At 38.2% G+C, this 20,684-nt stretch overlaps 1 protein-coding gene across 16 annotated transcripts in view; it reads right to left on the bottom strand.

The window, feature by feature from the left end:
• Positions 1-20,684, bottom strand: part of TENM2 (teneurin transmembrane protein 2) — a 716,298-nt gene that overhangs the window by 151,679 nt on the left and 543,935 nt on the right. For all 16 annotated transcript variants that reach the window (XM_052816231.1, XM_052816228.1, XM_052816232.1 and 13 more), the window contains one exon: positions 19,818-20,056. In XM_052816231.1, the coding sequence (XP_052672191.1) occupies positions 19,818-20,056 (239 nt within the window). The remainder of the gene's footprint in view (positions 1-19,817; positions 20,057-20,684) is intronic.

The raw sequence follows: 20,684 nt of genomic DNA, 5'->3' as shown, positions 1-20,684 counted from the left end.
TGTTGAACAGAAAATGGCACATATTTCATTTCAAGATACAGAGCCAAATTCATCCCTGCATCTTTTTCATGCCCCATTGGTCTAAGCCAATTATTTTCAATGGAGCTGTATCAGTGTGAAAAAGGAATAATGCAATCATGAATCAAGTTCATACTATTTTTCATGACAATTCCACTTCAGCAAAGCCTCAGATATAACCTAGTGAACCACAGATCACAGTAATATTTCATAAAATTTGTTCAACAAAATGTATTAAATAAACTTAGCTTTCCACCTGTTTCTTAGCAACTTAGCAACCCTTAAAATATCAGAACACTGGGAACAAGCCTTCAGAATCTTACCTACAAATGCAGGCTTTACTTTTGAGAATAGCTGCGCCAGCATTGGTGGCCATAATTGCGAGAATAAATTTTGCAGAATGGGGCCATAACGCATACATTTTACCTGTATCTGCACCCAGTCCTTAAGATATCTCTTAATTAGTGGTATCATTTGCTAGGCTATTCACTAGATCAGTCATGTAAATTCAATAGCAAGGATATTAAGGTTTCGTTACAGGAGATATCAAAATAAAAGTATCCCTAAATAGCTTAAGTGTCCCACGACCAATTGTCGCACGTTTTATAGTTTCCAGTGATTTCAGTAACAGCCCCGAAAGTGAGCTGGAGGAACGAACGTGCCCTGTGGCACTGCATCTTGGGCTCGGGCATCCTCCACAGCACCAGTTTTATGCTCTGTGACCAACTATGGCCAACGAAGTACCACTTTCGTGCTGTACCTTAATGTGAACCCATCACTAGAGAGCCAAGAACAGTGCTGTCTAACTGAAGTTCAACAGCTGCATCAGAACAGGGAAATGAAACTTAATTCCTCATGGAAAAATACAATGGGACTGTATGAAAACTGCAGGAGAGGGTCCACAGCAGTTTTAGTCATATCTTTAGATAGGTGGCAATAAATCCTTAGTATTTGTAAGGAAAACTTGTTTACACTACAGCACCCTGAAGTCTTCCCTTGTAAGAGCCAAGAAGCAACTTAACTCTGCACATGAAGGGTACAACCACTGTCAGCTTTGTGAAATGAGGGAGAATGCGGGGTCGATAGGACCCTGTCTAATTGGTAATTAGACCAAGTAAGAAATCTGGGGTTAAACCCTGTAGTCTTAACTGAAGATTGTTTCCCACAATACCTTTTCATCAGCTTCTGCATGATTTAGAGTTTAAAATGAAGCTTGTAACCCCAAGCTCAGTATTGTGAAAAGAAACACAGCTCAGGAAAGCCTGGATCTTCACTCGGCTACGAAAAGGGCCAGATTCTCTCTGCGTGAGCCTCTGGGGGTCCTTATCTGTTGTAGGCACAACAAATGTTTTGTGAGCTGGGAAACTAATTTCTGTCTTTATTAGGGCCAGGCTGACGTCACAGACGTTCCTAGTCACCCCCTAGGTCCTCACGCCCCCCATGGCTTCTCGCCAGCACCGCGAGGCCTGCCATGGCCTGCAGCCAGGCCGCGGCCCGTCCCTCTCGCCCGCTCGGCCCCTGTCGACTCTCCCTCCGCTGCCCGGCCGCCCGCCGGCCCGCGCCCCACGCCGGCACTGCACGGGCTTTGTCTGCGCTGCCTGAAGCAGTGCCAAAGGCTCCGTGTTCCCCACGAGAAACGGCAGAAACGTGGCCCTTGCCACTTCGGAAACGCTGTAACCAAAATCACATACGATAATTGTGGGAAGGAGCGCAAGTGACTCAGTAAACGTAAATATCGATGCAGTAGACACGTATGAAACAACTTTAGCAACATCTCCTGTTAAATATCCTCACGCTGGATTTGTCAGAAGTACTGTCAAATGCTGTAACTAAAAATCTGAACAGTTCTCAAGTGGCCACAGCAACATTACTCTGGTGTACCTAAGGCACCGGCATCCTGGAGACTGGGTTGGCAAACAGTTAGAAGATAAAGCATAATACTGCTGGTTTCCCTCCTTTTTTCCTAAAAGACAAATATGAATTTATCATTACTAAAAAGTATTCTTGACACAAGCACTGCAAAGGACAACTAGCTGTGACAGGGACACAAAACCGACTTGTGAACGCCTGCCCAGGAGCTGCTGGGAGGGCGGCTGGGCGGGAGGTGCGTGCTCCTGGACCCCATCCCCATGACTAACCCTGACACAGAAACAGGCTCCGCTCCGTTACCCTTCTTTGACATCTTCCAGCTGCTAGCCATGGCATGCTGCTTAGCTTAGTTCACCTTAAAGTTTCCTCGTGGATGGCTGTAGTATGCATTCGTGTAGGCTGATGATTTAGTGGTTGCCTGCTGGTATCAGAGAGAGGAGCATTTTTCCCTTCAAGCGTCTGCTTTGTAAATCAATCGCTAAATTATGTGCTACTTCATTCACATTTTTTTGGGCCTCTATCTGACGTAAGACACCTGCTGTGGTGATAACTGACAAAATATATGGAACCTGGGGAGAGGATGAGGAAAAGACAGGAAAGAGGAGGACTCTGACTATCTTTGCACATGCGACCTATTGGCAGAAATGCTCAGGCAGTGGCATATAAATGCTGTAGATCGAAACTGCTGAATTTTTTAGTAGCACAATACACTGCATACCATTGCTGTTGCACCAGAATACAAGCACATAAAGAGCAATCTTCAAAGCAGTAAAATAAGACGTACCCAGCTGTGTTTCAATTCATATACATCAACAAGAAGCTTGTACTTTTCTATACTAATTCCACAGAAAAATCAAAGAACACAAAGCTACCAAAACACTGAACAAAATTCTACAGAGTCAAACTTTAACGATGAAGAAAAATAAATTTAGTTTTATTAATCTGTATCATGGAAACACAAGATATTTAAAGCAGCTTTGCAACATCTCTCTTAATTAACCTGTATCAGGTTATTTGGATGAAATCACAGTCTTACTGTCAAGATCAAAATACTCACTGTCTTCTCCATAAAACAACCATTAAAATTTTTAAAAGCAATTTGGGAACATTGGCAGAGTTGTCAACATTACAAATAGGTACTGCTAACATTCACATCTCCTTATATTTTACTTTTCTTTTGCAAGGCCTTATAATTTTTTTTTCAGTAGTAACATAGAAATTACTTTCCTTGGAATCAGACTGAAGATTCCTGCAGATTCGTAGATGAGAAAACACGTTATCACCACTAACAGTGACACAAAGAAAATAGAACTACTCCTACACGTGATAGCATTGAAAGAAGGAGTGTGTGGTATCAGCATTAGAAAATGGATGAGTAAACCAGAGGTGGGAAAAGGCAGATTACTGTGCAAGCAGAGTAATTTTGAAAGCTTCACGAGGGAATTGGGATCTGCTCCCTCCAAAAGAAAATCAACCAGAAAGCAGAAGTAACACACTGCTTTTCCTTGTTCAGTACAGTTCTTTTCATCAAGTTGTATGGGAAACAGAATAAAACTTGTCATCTTCCCTTCAGAACAGAGCATTAATGTAAAATGTTTGATTATTATTGTTACAGCTTCTGCCACATTAGATTGTACTTTAACTCATTTTATTTTTTAAGGTGATTATCCTGCTAATAAAAGACACTAGACTGATAGCCCCAGAAGCCGATATTTGCCATTTATTCTCAGAACAGGAGTAGCACTGAAAGATTCCCCAAGTGGTCCAGCTTCCCTCCTACTCTGAAGAAATTGCTCCTTTATCATTGTCTATTCTGGAAAAAAAATATACCTCAGCTAAAATAACGGTAAAAAGTGACTTAGCACTGTGTGTGGGCAAAGGGTGTCATACCTGATATCCTGGCAACAACCAGTAGATACACTTCATGTCATGGGCTTGGTTCCGCTCAACAGAGCCCTCTCGGAGCTGGGCAGTGCTGATTTCTATTTGCTCTCTGCGCAGCTTACAGGAGGAAAAAAAGTGCAGAAATAGCTGCACTTCCCCAAGGAGCAGTGTTTGCCCAGCAAACAGCCTGAAAAGCAATACTTTGCTCCACAGGGACAATAATGTGGGGTCCCAAAATAAAAATGGATAGATAAGGTTTGCTGGGAGAGCAAGTCCTACAACCTAAAAGACCAGAGGAAGGGTTTAATTGCTTTGGTAGCACCCGAGGCTACAGCCCCTCTCCCTGCATAAGGTTACCTGGGAAAACCAAACTAGCTGGGGAACAAGTGGTTACGTGGAGCAGGACAGTGAGAAAAACACCCTGATGCACAGATCCCAAAGCTCAGCTGACCCTCATATTAAGTTTTAATAGAATATCAGAACTCATCTTAAATAGTATACTGATATTCTTCATTAAAATAACTAACAAAATGCTAGTTATTCACAAATAAAAGTGTTGAGATGTTAGCTGGAACAATTATTTTGCCTACTGGAAGGGAAAACAACGTTAAAACATTGTTCCAAATGTGATGTGAACATCTAGGATTCTTTGGAAAGTGGGCGTAGTGAATCTCATGTTATCATTCCAGCACTTTGTGAAGAAGTCACTTCGTTATCAATAGACACAAACATTCACACACACAGATCTCTCCTCCTGGACTACCTGAAAATAGGCATGAATTGTCTATAATACTTTACAACCCTGTGCTATGATTTCTTTCTGAAACACAACACTCTCTATTAGATCTAGTTATTACATTACTTTTAAATACCAGAATATAGAGCCTGATACTACTCAAAACAGATACTCAAAACCAGCAGACCTAAGATGCATTTTTTACAGTAATGTAAAATATATACATTACTCAAACTCAATTTAGTCATCTGAAATGTAGAAATAATAACATTTACTTTCCCCACAGTAAAGTGCTTATAAGCTAAATTAGCATTAACTATTATTCATCTCATTTCTAGAAAAGAGTGAATCATAACCTTAACTTCAAGCATTATTTTTAAAAAATAAATAAGTAATTTCATTGAGCAGGAAATAAAACTTTTGTCTTTCTTTTCAATTCCTCCAACTACATTATTTACCAGAAGCTAATTTAGCCTATTTACAGAAAAATCAAGTCCTTTTTTCTGGCGCCTCTGTGCTAGAATTAATCAGAAGCAGCATGATTCCATGTTTAATTTCAATCACAGCAGCTATTGCTTTACAAATAAATAAAACTTACAAAAATTTTTATTGCTCCTAAATAAGATGCTCACTTTTTCTTAAGGAAAATAAAATTTAGAATACTGGCTTCTACAAAAACTTTTGTTTAATTATGAGAGGACCACAGAATATGTGTTTTCGCTTAATAAAATCCAAGTGCATAATTAAAACTGCATTTTCTTGAAAGACATCAGCAGTATCTGGGTCATCTAGAAGATGTCCAGACCATCAAGAATTAAAATGTCTATAAGGAAATACAACTGGGGGGGGGGGAGTTATTATTAAAAGAAATCTACCAACCCTAACTTCAAACACAGAGGCACGTGCTATGAGGTGGTACATGGAATTCCTTTTGTAGACCTGAGACTTAGCTTTTTCAATTTAAGTTGCAAAAGCTGGTTATCAATTTTCTAGCTAGATTTACTAAGAGTATAGCAGAATTTAGCCCCATCTGTTAGTTCTTGGCTAGGAAACTAGTGCTATTTGTTTTCCTAGCATGGCATCCCAGCCCGTTTCTGACTTGCAAGCTCATACAACAGATTGATGGTGCCAGAGAGACACTGTGAAGTGGTGCCTGCACCACTGCCAAGGGCAGGGAAGAAACGGATGGTCAAATCCAGATGATCTTACATTAAGAGAGGAGGAAGTGAAAAATCTGCACTGCCCCCCCTACCTGCTCCCTCGCCCCATGCTCGCAGGAGATTGCATCTAGCCTTCAGCCAGTGAAACAGAGAAAATTTTGCTTTAAAGCTTTAGAGGTGCCTAAGAATACTTTCAGCTTGAGTTTTGCCCAACCATGGGCTGCTTTTAAATCCATACTGTCAAAATGAGAGTTAGAGGGATTTTCCCCAACTTCATAACTGGGATGAACTGCTTCGTCCTGAATGGCTTTTGTCTAAAGACTTTCTCTAGTGCCCCCTTTCACAAAAACATCCACGGGAATGGCAGTTTTCTGCAGACCCAGCTGATCTGTAAATCTGTTGGGAGAGTCTAGGTTTAGTGTTCAGTGAACCTTACGTATACTTTACTAAAACTTATATAAAACATTGCTCTGAAACTACAGCCAATCCTGTAGCAACGATGGGTCTCAGTCACATTTCTCATTATAAAAGAGTACAATTTTATAATTCAGTATCAGTAAGTATTGTTGGCCAATATGTACTAGATTACTCCAAAATATTAAACACTTTGAGATACTGTGAATTTCACCAAAGAAAATAAAAGCATTACCAGTTATTGTCTCAGCTATTTTTGTAAACTTCTCCCCTGCTGCAGAAAAGCCTACACAAACTATGATTAATTTTTCCATTCCTGACTTTACTTACATGTGAATTTCTAACAAACTTCAAAAAGGTACATGTGGAATATTTTCAAGAATGGGCTTAGGGTAAAATTCTGACAAATACAAAAAATAAGCAAGCTAAAAAAGAGGGGAAATGTTTTCATCATTTCTGTCAATTTATAGTAATATTAGTTATTTTTAGAACAGCACAAAAGATTATCTACATATGACTTAAGTGCATCTAGTAACACACAATAAAAAGCAGGTGAACAAAATCAGTAAAATATATATATAAATCAGTTCAATTTGCAGATATCTGTACACATAAACACAAACAATGAGCAAACTCCATACATGTATAATTGTCTACTACAAATTTGGCCTTTTCATAATCTGCAGCCCAAAGTCTATTATAAGCTTGCCATTTCAATCCAGACCTTTGACTTCTAAGAAAAGGCTTTAGGGAAAAACTCTGTTTATATTTAGGAAAAGCTTTAAAAGGTAAACCTATCATAGAATAATATTATCTTTATCTTACCAGATTAGTCAAAGAGTTCAAACTGAAATGGCATTTTATACTAAGGAATAATGTCTCTGTTTGTAAATGGCATGCAGGGCATCTATATTATTGAAAACCAGGGATAATGATTGCAGGATTTCCAGTTCCAGAGTTGACAAAGGTGATATTTTCATGAAGGTGACACACATGGGTTTCAAAGACCTCCCCCAGTCCACAGCTGGCACTGATAAGTAGCATGACTTACTAAAGACTGAACACATGTTGCATAGTGCACATGCACATTGACGTAAATCGTATTTAACAAAAGATATCCCAGCAAAAGAGGGCAGGAAGAAGGCCCACAGCCCTACAGACACTTCAAGTGAGGAGAAAGCATCTAGGATTTTGTATTTTCCTTCAGCCAAGAAAGGACATGATTGTGTTTAAATTTCCAGTCAAGGGAAACAAAGATTCACTGTTATCTTCAATACAATTGTACGCCTTCATCTTTATCTACAAGTAGCCATGTGCCTAACCATTATGATTGAGACCAGCTAAACAGTGACTGTTTAAAAGAATCAACTTACTTTCAAAGCCTTTCTCCTGCCCTCTGATCAAATCAGTAAATCTTTCATCTGAAGATTTTCATGAGCAACCTTACTGAGGAAAGTAAAAGACTGAATTACTGCCACCTCCAAACCCCCATATTTTACTCTTGGTATTTGAGGCCTGTTTTGCCTTGTGAGAAATACAAAAGTCTTTTGTCTGAAAACAGAAAGACGTGGGGTCACAGTGTAAAACTGAGTAAGAAAACTTGCAAATTTTGGCTAAAATCATCCACACAGAAACTTACTGGTGATCCACTGTGTTCAGTAATTTACCCATGTGTCAAACCCTGAATACTGAACTTAGGAAACTCCTTTGTACAACTATAAAAAAATATATACGATTCCAGAGTCGTGACTATACTAAAGAAAAAGCAAAGTATGCAGTATATGCAACCGTTACCTCTTTTGCAAAGCGCTCTGGAACTGCCAGAGTATACAAGTTGTAGCACGCAGCAGAAGCTGTTAATGGAGAGCATTTTAAACAAAATCTGCTGAAAGTACGTAAAGGATAGTTGACAGCTGAAAAAAAAAATTAATCTACGCATTAAGAGAACTAGAATTCCTAAGTTTTGGACCCTGAGCTTTGTTTTTTTCCTTTCTATTAGGAAACACCAAGATCTGTACTCAGGATAAGGCTCCATACTCAAAATGTGAAAAATGGGATGGATTTTATGAATTCAGTCCAAGGCCATGTGCTGCCCCTTCCCTGGGAAATGACTGAGTGCACACTGGTCACAGGTACAGGACAAAGGCATCCACCATGTGAACTGACAGCCCAAGGTCCTGGCCATAGCGCTGCCAGTGCTTGGCAGGGGAGGATTTATAGCACAATCCACAACCTGCAGTTCACTCTTTTCCCGTTTTTCTGGGGCCCTTGAAAAAGACGGTGCCAGAATGAGCCCAGGGACTGCACGGGTTGTTCTAGCAGGCGACACCTGCCCAATGACCTAAACCACTCACCTGGGCTGTATTGAGGACTACTCATCAGCAAAACACCACTCTACTAAAAGCACCTACTAAAAGGTCTCCTACTTCACACTCAGGTCGAAATGCAGGTTGGGATATGCGGATAGCTTTGAAACTGGTCTCCAGGAATTCTGAAATGGTGAATTCCATACTAAATGTCTGTTCTTCAAATCATGGAAACCACAGTCAAAACTGTACATTTTCCCACGCACACACAGTTGAAGCAAAGAAAATTCCCACTCTTTCAATTTACCTGTCATGTGTCTAGTATTCCAGGAGTTTCAAATCAATGTTAAGCAAATTGCACTGTGTTTAAAAGCCTTTTTCTGTTCTAGCTGTTTACAGTTTTATACTGGTAAATATGGGAGAAAAGATGAGTGATTTATGAATTCTCACTTTAAAAAGTCAAACAACATATTAAAACAATTCTTCATAGCATGGTGAAATAGAGTTAAGCAGACCATTTTCACAGTGATTTTTATAGAAAGAACTTGCAGAGATTTTTGACAGAAAAAAATAAAAAATCTAAAGATGAAGAGAACTGCGCGTATTAGATGTTGTTAAACCTTTATTTGTCCTAAAGCAAAAGACAAAATTCGCTTTGTCAGAGATCTATATAAAATCTAAAAGAAGTGATGAAAATCACAGCTTTTCAACCTCAGTAATTTCCCTTTAAAAATATTCTAAGCCGAGATTGAGTGAAACCCTTCACCAAACTACATCCTGACAACCCATACTATTTCCAGTCTCTCTGTTAATATGAGAGTAGGTAGTGCTGATCAAATGACAGAAAACCAATCAAGTAGCAAAGAAACATCTTGCTGTTTTCTTGAATGTCTATAAATTCACTGCTTTCCGTAACACACTTCCTTAGCCGCAGGCCTAATTGGCAGCACTTGCCCATGGCTGCTTAGGCAATTGCAATGACCCAGGTTGTGCAAGCAAATAACGAGTCCCTGAATTGACTAAGGAGTGTCAGAACAACGGAAGAAAAAATTGGCTAAGGGAGCACACCAGCAGCTGTATGTGCATCCTCAGGTGGTGCTCAAGGAGAATGTATATTTTAATTTGTAGCCCATTTGCTGCAAAAGGATAGAAGTTTAAGATATGCCATGGCATACAATGTGGCAATCCAAGCAAAGAAAAGGAAAACAACTTTTCTGTATTTCTGAGAACAAATAGCTGTCTCTACCATCACATTATTGTTTTACTATTACCAGCTAATACAACAGCAGACAGAAACTGCAGCTGCGGTCCACAGAATATTTGGCATTTCTGGCCCAAGCATAATCCCTCATGTAATGAAAAACCTATTTCTATTTCTGCATCCTCGCTACTCTTCATACTGAAGAGGCTTGCGTCTGTCTCCCATTTATTGAAGCTTATTCTTCATCTAGACAGCCAGGTCTGGTTTGTATTAGAAATTAGGTTTTAAATCACTATTTTTCTATTATTTATTTTAGGATTTTCAGGATGCCTCCAGAGGTGCAGAAAAATTCTTCTTGTTGAAAAAGACCCTAATACTCTTAATGAACCAAGCCCCAAATCCCTGACCCATGTTAAAGAACTTTGATGTTTTTAAGGTTCAAAATAAACTCTGGCTATAAAGACAGTAACATTTTTTAAAGAGTTAAAAAGCCATAAAAATGTGTGGAAAAAAAAGTTAAAACTCCCCATGCAAAAGTAAGACCAATCAGATCGCTGAGCTTTTCTTAATAAACAGGCTCCATTATGGGCTGCTCTTTCTCTTTTCTCTCACGTGGTTGGAGTTTTGCAATTCAGTGATTAATGGAATCTCAAGTTGTAGAAGGGGATATATATGAAGAAAGAAACAACAGGTGATATAAACTTTTGGCTCAATAAATCTTACAGGCCTAAATTGCATCTCTTTTCTCTTTATGCTTTCTGCTGCCTTGTGGCCAGTTTTAACAAGATTCTCTATTTTTATGTCTCAGCTCTGCACTACATTCTTATAAACACGCACGGTTTTCTCCTCGGAAAAGACCATATAGGATACAGGCATACTGACCCATTACTGCGAGGTAAATGGAACTACGATGTTGCATTGTCTTTCTCTGGTAACTGTTAGTATGCCTGCTGTGAAATTTTTTAACTTCTATTTCACTTTAAAGTATTTTGCATTTACCACAGACCAGCAAAGATCTCGCAAGTTCATATCTACCCTTATATTACCTTGGTATACCTGTTGCGTACTCCTGACATTTGTCCAGCATCTATTAATTTTCTCAGTATATCAAGCACTATTTTCCTCTCTTTTAAAGTTTTTTAATAACTGAACACAGAAACCCTTTAGCAACAGTACATTCTCACAGAAGAAGCATGTCTTTTCTTCCACAAAAGAAAACGTTACCCTCACAACTCTCTATTCAGTTAAGACCCATTCCAACTGTCAGGAGTAAAACCTGAGTTTGCTGACAAAACACATGCCTTGGATCAAACTAGCTCCCCTAGAATTACACAGGGGTTTCATGGTTTCCATATTTAGGAGACATAGCTGTAGCACAAAATTCCTGATTTAAAACCAAAAATGTGTACTTTTGTTCTTCTGACTACACAGAATTATTTCAGCTACATTGCCAAATCTTTTGATAGTAGCAGGTTGGCTTTGCACTTGCTGTTGGTACAATTGCATTAACGTTTTTTTACGCAGCCAAATTGGGATACTGAGAACCAGCAGTTCAAGCCTTGCCTCCTGCTGAAGTAGACATGGACAGGGCCTTCTGATAATCTCCTGCCTTCTTCATACAGTTCTTCAGCCTCTGAAGAGGCTATATGCTATGTATATGAGGTTTAGCTATACACTAGCTATAGGCAGTCATCTGCACCTCACAGAAGGTAGGAAGTCTCTTGCAGGAGAAATGAGTAAATTGAAAGGAGAAGATGCAAATATACAAAATATAAATGTTAATTTCAAAAATAGTGCAGTACACTCAGATTTAAACAAAACAACTGTTAACATACAGGTACAAGTAGCATATATGCAATAGACTGACTGACCTTTCAAAGACTCTTATCTAATCCAGGTCAGTTCCTGCAAAGGCAAATAAAGTACCGCAGAAACAGAGTACGCCTTCTCATCCAGCAATGGTGAACCTATTCTGCCTCGCTGGCATTAGTATATGAAAACATCTTCTATTCTGTGGCTTTACTCTGTAAGTATTTAGTAAGAAAAATGTTGGAAGAAATCAGCTGATCAACCAACCAGCAAATTAAAAAAAGCTTAACATTAAATTAACTGCAGCACTGTTATGCATTATGTATATTCCCTTTAAAAAATTAAATATGACACAGGGGGATAAATCTGGACATCCCAGAGAAGAAAACAAACTAAACCCAGAGCATATTTAAAGTTTTAGGTAAGGTTCTGTAAGATCGACATAAGAAAATGAAATTCTTTTTCCATTCAGGAACTATATTAATACAAATGCTTGTCTTTTCTAGTAATTATTTAGTAATAGCCAAGATAAAGACATTAATAGTGTCTAATAATCACAGAGTGGGGCTCAATAGTGATTCTCTCATTATCAAATCTGCTCAACATACAAGTCAAAACATGATTTTTCTAACCAACTACGTTCTTCATTTTGGCATTGTAATTCAAGCTTCTGATGTCAGAAACAATTATGAGAAAAGAAGCAGGACAGAATTCCCTGAATATTAAAAAAGTATACACACACCCCAGTCAAAAAAGTAGCCTCTCCTTCCTACACCCCTTACTCTTTTAAATAAAATAGGCTTTGGCTCACCTATACCCATCATGGTCAAATTCTGTTGTGGAAAACAAACATTCATTCATACTCAGTGAAAGGACTACTTGTCTTAGAGTTTAGCGCTCATCATTATTCAGGCAAAAGTGCCTCAAATCACTAGAAATAGGAATAAATCTCCGCAGTGGTACAAACTGAGGACTGACTGCCTGGGAGCAGCTCTGTGTGAAAGGCCCTGGGGTCCCGGTGGACAGAGAGCTGAACATGAGCCAGGAACATGCTCTGGCAGCAAAGGCGGCGAGCAGTACCCTGGGCCATAGGAACACAAGCACGGCCAGGAGACTGGGGGAGACGATTCACCTACTATAGCATCACCTACTATAGCTAGCATCAGCTAGGCAGTTGCATTACTTTACTCAAGTTCACGGCAATATGTTTTAACAGCTTCTGGGGACCACTGCCAGCATCTATGAAAAATGTGTTCTCAGACCCATCCTAGATTGTGTTGTGCAATATGCATTAAAAAAAACCAAAGAAAAATGTGCCCCCCAAAACACAACCCCAATAACACACAAAAGAGAACATCCTCTTGGTCTCGGGTTTCTTGCCAAGGTTTTAGAGTATGTTTGTTCAACTTGGTAGCCAAGCAGAAAGGGTTTTCAATTTCAAATGCTAAGTTACGGAAAGGTTTAGTCTCACTCTAGTTTCAAGTGCTGAGGTTTACTGTATGAAAATCCTCAACAAAGACAAAAAGAATTGAACAGGCTGATAAGATTGCCCCTTCACACTGAAAGGTAGCTACTTCCATTACCTCCGAGATCTCTGCTAGGCAAAAAAACAGGTGCATTGGCTTTTCTTGGAACAAATCTGTAGATCAAGCTTTTATTTTTGACTCAGGAAGAGCACAGGCAAACTATACCAGAGTAATTTCACATAAATATCCTCCTGTTCTGCATATACAGCAACTGGAACATTTTGTCTCTAGGAAAATTGTCTCCTTCACCTAATGAATCTCTCACACCTTTGGACTGTGAAATAGGCCACTTGCTAGGCTAGAAAGCCACATCTAAAGCTCCTGGAGCCAGGCTCCATGATTCCCAGCACCAGTGCATAGTTTTCTTATGGAATGGGGCCACGTGCTTTTCTCTGAAAGGCTCAAAGTCTCTCTTCTCAGATGTAGCATCAGACAAGCTTACCGAGCTACTATTACTCTTTTCTCTCTCAGATTGGCTGATATCAGTCAATAAGAATCACTGAATGTGTGACATTCAGAATATGACAGGCATATTCTAAAATTTAATTATTGCCCCTTAACTGACACCTATTTTCAATGCAAATTTAAGAACAGAACCTTCTGTCATCAGCTAATCTTGCAAGATGTAGATCTCCCTTGGTTTACATTGATTTCAAGCAAATCTGATAGCAGTGATTGGCAGCCAGATGACCTCTGCCTCTCAGAGGTTGCATCTTTGCATGATTTTCTCTTTTTTCAGTCTTGGTTTCCAAAATGTCTAGCATATTTGATTTCAGCGAAGTCTGGACAAGACAAAGTCAGTGGTTTTCTGACTCTACAAGTAAAAAATAACAAATGCAACATAAGAAATCAAATGAAATGTAGGTTGCCATTCATCAAAAACAACTCGGAGAGATAAAAAAAAATCAACTGATACATAAGATAGCCACTTGAGCAAACTGTTTTGATCAATCCTGATCTGTGGAATCAGGGTCAAAAAGACACTTGGACTTATGAGTGGAAGAAATTACAAATATGAATGAACAAGAAACTTCACACGGGCAGTCACGTTAGCAAATATCTGACTCATCTGTGGGAATAAAATAATTCAAGTTGATATCAACACCTGAAGAATACAATTTTATGCAAACTGTGGTATGTACACATATTTGACACAGAGTAAAGATAAGACTTCTACTTCCAAGTCTAATTTTTTCAGAAAGTCCATAAGTTTTATTCTCTGACTGTCACAGAAACAAATGAATACTTTTGTGGGTACAAGCGGGATAGCCAAATAAATTAACCATTTATTTGCCTATACATCTTTTATCCTTAAAACACCTACTATGATGCTTTCTAATAGCAAGAAATTTACCAAAATATTTGTTCTGTGCACAGCTATTTTTCAGGCTCTAATTTTAAATATCTATAGGGCATAAAAAAGAAAAAAAGGACATTTTCATTTGCTTAATTAACTTCCAGACCCTTTGGCAATTCAGCCCTTTCTATAGCACAGAAGTGAATATATTATTTTAAGTTTATGCAGAAAACTGAAATTTATCTTAAACCTCATATATCTTTAAGGCCAAACAACACTGAAGAATAAATGAGTAATAACAATTTCATATGCAACATATGCACTAAAGATGTAGTGCAAGCATGCCATTCTTATAATATCTTTCTGTCATTTTCCTTTTATTTTTCCTGTATCTTCTTGCACGATAGGAGTAGGTAAGATAGCATCAATGCTCTAAAAGTTATCAGTATGATTCTCAAGATACTATTTTCAAGTGGAGCATCTTTAAACCCATTGTAGCTTTTAATTTCTGCAGGAAATAACAGTTCTATTTTTATTTTTTTATCAAAGAAAAGTCTAAATACTTTAAATTACCACATTTGTAACGTACTGACATATTAATGGTCAGATGTTCTTTGATGCTCAGAGTTAGATTGGCAGAAATCAGAGCAGTGTAGGGGCTTACAAAAATGTGGTATTTATGTTTGGCAGCAATTACTTTGTGAAAAACACAAGGCGACTCTCTTTTTCCTCTCCTTTTTTCCCCTCCAAGTTTGGCATGAATCTAAAGAGCTAAAAACTAATTTAACATGACAAATGCTTTCATCACTCCCTTAACCTCTGAAGTGAACACTGACAAAGACAATATGTGTGGTATATGCTTTCCTTTTGACACTTTATAAATTACTTTCTTGTAACTGGGTTTTACCACCAGTCCAATACCTTCAGGATGTCCTAATTTGAATGGCTAGTTCTACATTCTTCATATGTCACACCAGCATAATAGGAATAACTCCTGGGCTTTGTGAAATGACGTATGTCTCAGACAGGATTGTAGGACAATTTTATTTACGTACTGCATGCTGGAAGTTACCAAAACATTGTGCAATACTACCAACTTATATTCTGCACATTTACATCTGGCTACTGAAGAAACAGGGAGAAGTGATAAACCTGTCTTTCAATAAGCAGAGAACATTTTGTATACCATGTAAGGAAAAAGTTAACAGAAGTGGATTTTTCCTATTCTCTGCTATTAAAATAGTATAACACTCAGCCATAGAAACATCTTAAAATGCTTTTTTTCATGGAAACAATATGAAAATTTTTTGCCTCTGTGTATTCCTTTAAAAAAAAAAAAACCAAACCAAAAAACCCAACAACAAACCAAAGTTGCTTGATTTATTTTCAACCTGGTGAATCTGACGGGTGTCAAAGTTTCTGCAGAAATTCTGTCAGGGTAAAGGAATTCAGGTATAGAACAGTATGTCTAAGATGGCAAACTGTACGCATACAAAACCAAGCATATTTTGCACATACACATGCCATGTCACAGTAGACCAGTGGCACACAAACCTGCAGGAATTTTTCGCAGACATTAGTCAGGATAAGTTTCAGAGGAAGATTTAGGAAAACTCAGATAATGATGGTACTGACTGGCCCATAAAGGAAGATTCTATCTAAATAGCCAAACTTCAATGGCATGTTACGATCTAAAGCATCAATCTACATGTATCTTAAAAAGAAAATAAAAACCAAAGTTTCCTCCTAACAAGACACATATTGTCATTATTTTGACAAATGTTTAACTTCTTAAAATCTCAGTAGTATCTTTATTTAGCATCAATTATGTAGTGTGGCAAAAAGTTCCAGATGTTATTATGCACTATGAATTTATTTTTAAAGCTTTAAACATATTGCCTTTTCATTTCATTAACTGTATTTTTATTTGTGTGTTATCGGAAAGGCAATAGGAATGCCTAAATAATTTTTTAAGTATTTATTCTTTTCTATCTGTTATGATACTTTTTTGCTTGTCTCTTTAAATCACTCCCCATTAGAAATTTTTTTTATGCCACCCATAATCTTTGGCAGTCCTCTGAAAGTCCCATGTTTAAATGTGTAGACAGCATGTTTTCAATGATCTATCCGTATCAATTCCCCCATCTCTTTTATTATAGGACTATTCATTTAGAAATCCTGAAGACTATGAGAACTTCAAAGCATTCCTTCAATATAATATACCTCATATTTGCCAGCATTGCCTTTTTCATTTAGTCCTGATTAGCATTGATATGATTATCTTCACACAGCCTAGATATACTGACAAACCTAAGAAGCAGAACCATTTGCTGCAAATTTGGATGACTTTTTCCATAACTATTACTTTTAGCTAATGTAACCCCAGTGATATAACCTCTGCTATGGTAGAGAGCAAGAAATTTTCTTTGCTGAGATGTATGGCAGAAAAACTTTATCAGCACATTTAAAGCCTCTCCTATGCTCGTAGTTCTGACAGCAAAATACGTCAAGAGGAGTTACTGCAATATGGAGTATAGCCCTTCATCCTGTGTGTCTTGGGGAACTTCACATCTTTCTTCCTCCTGAGACTGACAGCTCTCCTGGTAGATTAACAGCTCTCATTTTCCCACTGTCTCAATGATTAGGACAGAATTGTGATTTTGGCCTGATCTGAACATTATTCTGGTCACCCGTTTTGAAAACTGAAAAACATTTTTCCTCCTGACAGAACAAGACAGAATTATTTTGTCTTCACAGCAGCTCAGGGATTAGTAGGTCAGGAGCTCCAAAAGAGCTGCAGAAGAGCAGGACAGTTGGTATTTTGCACTGCTGCTCTTTTCCCCAGGAGAGAGGATATTTAGTTTCCCCAGGACTCAAGTTCTGCACATACCCAGGAGAAGGTAACCCTCCAGAGAACTGCAGAACAAGGAAACATTCTTAAGTTTGTTTTTTGTTTTGTTTTTTTTTAAATAAGGAGATGATTTAGCACCTTAAGTACCAATCACCTTAAGTAGTACTACTGGAGGACAGCAAGTCCCAGCAATTTGATGGGTGGATTAGCTTATAGCTGATGGTCTTATGCCTGCTCTTTGTCATGTGGAATGAATCTTATGAGTTTTTGCTAAGAGTGAGAGAATTAAATTAATGAATGGCCTAACTAAAGCAGCCCCCTTTTACCTTTCTGTTGTTCACAAGCACCTAAGGCAACGCAACTTCTTTCTTGTTTTCTTTTCTTTTCTCTCTTTTCCGTCGCTTTAAATTATGATCACAGTGGAGCCATCAAATTTACCCACAGGATTAATTGCAGCTATTTTCTGGTTTTGAAGCTGCTCTTCAATATACTTATCTTTACTGTGTGTGGCATGAAGCTTGTCAGGTAACTTTTCATTATTTAATCCTTGAGCCAATACTCTCTTCCTAAAACCTGCTTTCTTGTGTTCACTAGCCAACTCTATTGCGCTCATCATTCTTTAGGCAGGAAAGAAGACCTCAAAAACTTCTGTCAAAACGGATCACTTATGTCATTACTTGAAAGGATAGCTCATTCATCAATTATTAAGAGTCAATGCATTGCCTTACATTCTCTCTTGTCTTAGTATATGAAAGTGTAGAAAGCAATAACCATGTTACAAACCTTTGCTTTAGATTACAGTAACCTAAATACCAAGAAAAGATACATTTCATAATCCATCACTTCAAAGTTATGCACATGATTAAAATATTCAACTTGCAGTATATCATTTCCCATGTGCATAATCACTCAGAGAGCTGTTGTATGATAACTGTCAAGTTCAATAAATCACGTGCTTTCCAATCTTTTTATTTATGTATCAAACAGCCTGTTATTCTTTTGAGGTTTTCTACAGAAGAAATATAGAAAGATGGTTAGCTCTGTAGTATTGAATATGCTGGGATGTAGGCCTGGCCTAAAGAGACAGCAGCAATAAAGTAGCCAGTCAGCTCTCTCTTACTACTGAATACATTAACTACATATGGAAGCTCATTAGTATGAAAAATGGGGTTTCCTTAGAAAACAATGTCTATCCTGTTGAGTCGGATTATATGGGATCCAAAAAAAGAAAATAATTCTCTTCAAATGGAGAGAATAGGGAGAAAATTCGGTACACCTTTATAGGTCTTTTGAGCACTATATATGAGAATAGTTTCAGAGCTGAACTAAAAACCACATAGAATAGGTCTGGAAAGTATTAACAGAAAATATCGACAAGCTACCCTAATTTTGCAATTTACTCAGAGGAGCAAGAGAGTTTGTGCAGGACGTCATTGTCACCAAGGTGTTGTTGAAGGCACTGTAAAAGGTACAAAATATACTGCTAGTGTGTGTAGACACTTAGAAAAACCTCCAAAACAACAGACAATGAGGGGAATACCAGGGGCGGCGGGACACAACAGAATCAGAAATGAATTAAATTAAGAAAGACAAAATACCAGAAGCATGTTAAAAGAATCTCGACAGACCACAGAAGGAATTAGGACATGGTGTGGTCAGCATTAATATATTAATCACAGGAAATAAGCACAACATTTAGAGTTTCCTTTCTATATTTTTGCTTACAAAATACTAAGGATGTGTGGAATGTGGAAAATAACAGCACACAAAATGGAACTACCTATTTAGATCTAACATCACCAGGAATTTAGGCATACAGATATAGATCGAGACTTATTAAACAAAATGATTTTGTGAGGTTTTGTTATCTAAAGGCAGCATGTGACGGTAATATTGAGTTGCTGGAATGTGTCCAGAGAAGGGCAACTAAGCTGGTGAGGGGCCTGGAGCACAAATCTTATGGGGAGCAGCTGAGGGAACTGGGACTGTTTAGTCTGGAGAAAAGGAGGCTGAGGGGAGACCTTATCGCTCTCTACAACTACCTGGAAGGAGGTTGTAGTGAGGTGGGTGCTGGTCTCTTCTGTCAGGTGGCTGGTGACAGGATGAGAGCAAACAGCCTCAAGTTGCACCAGGGGAGGTTTAGGTTGGATATTAGGAAAAATTTCTTTACTGAAAGGGCTGTCAGACATTGGAATAGGCTGCCCAGGGAAGTGGTTGAGTCACCATCCCTGGAGGTATTCAAAAAGCGCGTAGACAAGGCACTTCAGGACATGGTTTAGCGGGCATGGTTGATGGTTGGACTCGATGATCTTGAAGGTCTTTTCCAACCTAAATGATTCTATGATTCTATGATTCTATATTTGAATTCAAATGATAGTAGCTTCTGTTACTTATATGAATTCACCACCTAGCACCATTTTTTCCAAATATTTTTAAACATATGGTAGTACATCAAAAAATTATTATGTCACCCTCTGTTTGGACCATCTATGAGAGATGCATATCTGACACCTAAAGTTAACACTGCACATTCAGAATCCTGAATCGATTTCTTGCTTCCACTGCTCTTATGACAGTGAGCAGGACTTCAGCATTTTATTTTTCCTCATTAATCAGTATAAGGAATAATAATTTTCTTTGCTCATTAAGAACATGAATTTGTGAAACAGATTGACCATCCTTTTATCTGCTGAATTTTCATTTGCTGACATAGCTATGTGATTTGACAGAGAAAACACAGCCTTACCTATGAAATATGCTAGCAGGATGGCAAGCAGGACTGCAGCAGCAATTGCAGATAAAGCAGCACATTTCCAGCTACAATACTTGGAGGGTTTTTTCAGCTTGAATGCATTCCTGGAGAACGTATTTCTAGGTAACAGTCTGGGAGGTGGAGTATAAACTGTTCCTGAGGTCAACGGGTAACCAGGGGAAGAACTACTGAACAGCGGAGTAGTTCCAGAAGATGTCTTAAACAAGAAATGCCTGAAAAACATAAAATGGAACATAGTTGAAAATGGCAAGTCCTGTAGTTAAGAAAGAATATTTCCTATTCCATTCCAGCTGCCACAATGTGTTAAATTCAACTAAAAAGAAAAAGGATTTTGTACGAAGAAGTAAGGAGGTGAAAATTCTCAGTCTTTTTGCTACCAGAGCTTAACAATTGTCACTAGAACACAGTGTCAGGATATCTGCTTAATCCTTTCTATAATTAGATGCAACTTGACCAGATACCAGGTAAAACACCAGCATGACCGATGATGTGTCTTTGAGTACCAGTTGAGATTGCACCTGTAAGAAGTGCGAGCAGTCTAGTAACAAAGCTCATATTCAGAAGTGATGTCACTATCAATTCCTATTGGCCCGTGTTTGCTTAGAACAAAGCAAATAATTCCACTACAAAATACCTGTAACGTTTATTAGTATAACAGAACACTTTATGAGAAAACATCCCTTCTGAGTTCACGGGTTTACATGATTTCCCTGTGAAAGCTACTACCCAACAAATATTCTAAGACAAAAAAATTATGAGTCTCATTACCACTCTCGGCAAAAGCTGCCAGCAAAAAACTTTAAGAACATATTGAGCAAAAACCATAGTCCTGTAAGAAAA

The sequence above is a fragment of the Harpia harpyja genome, chromosome 20, assembly GCF_026419915.1.
Source record: "Harpia harpyja isolate bHarHar1 chromosome 20, bHarHar1 primary haplotype, whole genome shotgun sequence".
Taxonomy (NCBI): Eukaryota; Metazoa; Chordata; class Aves; order Accipitriformes; family Accipitridae; genus Harpia; species Harpia harpyja.
Note: the sequence above shows the minus strand (reverse complement) of the source record. Positions and strands in the feature narration are given on the sequence as shown.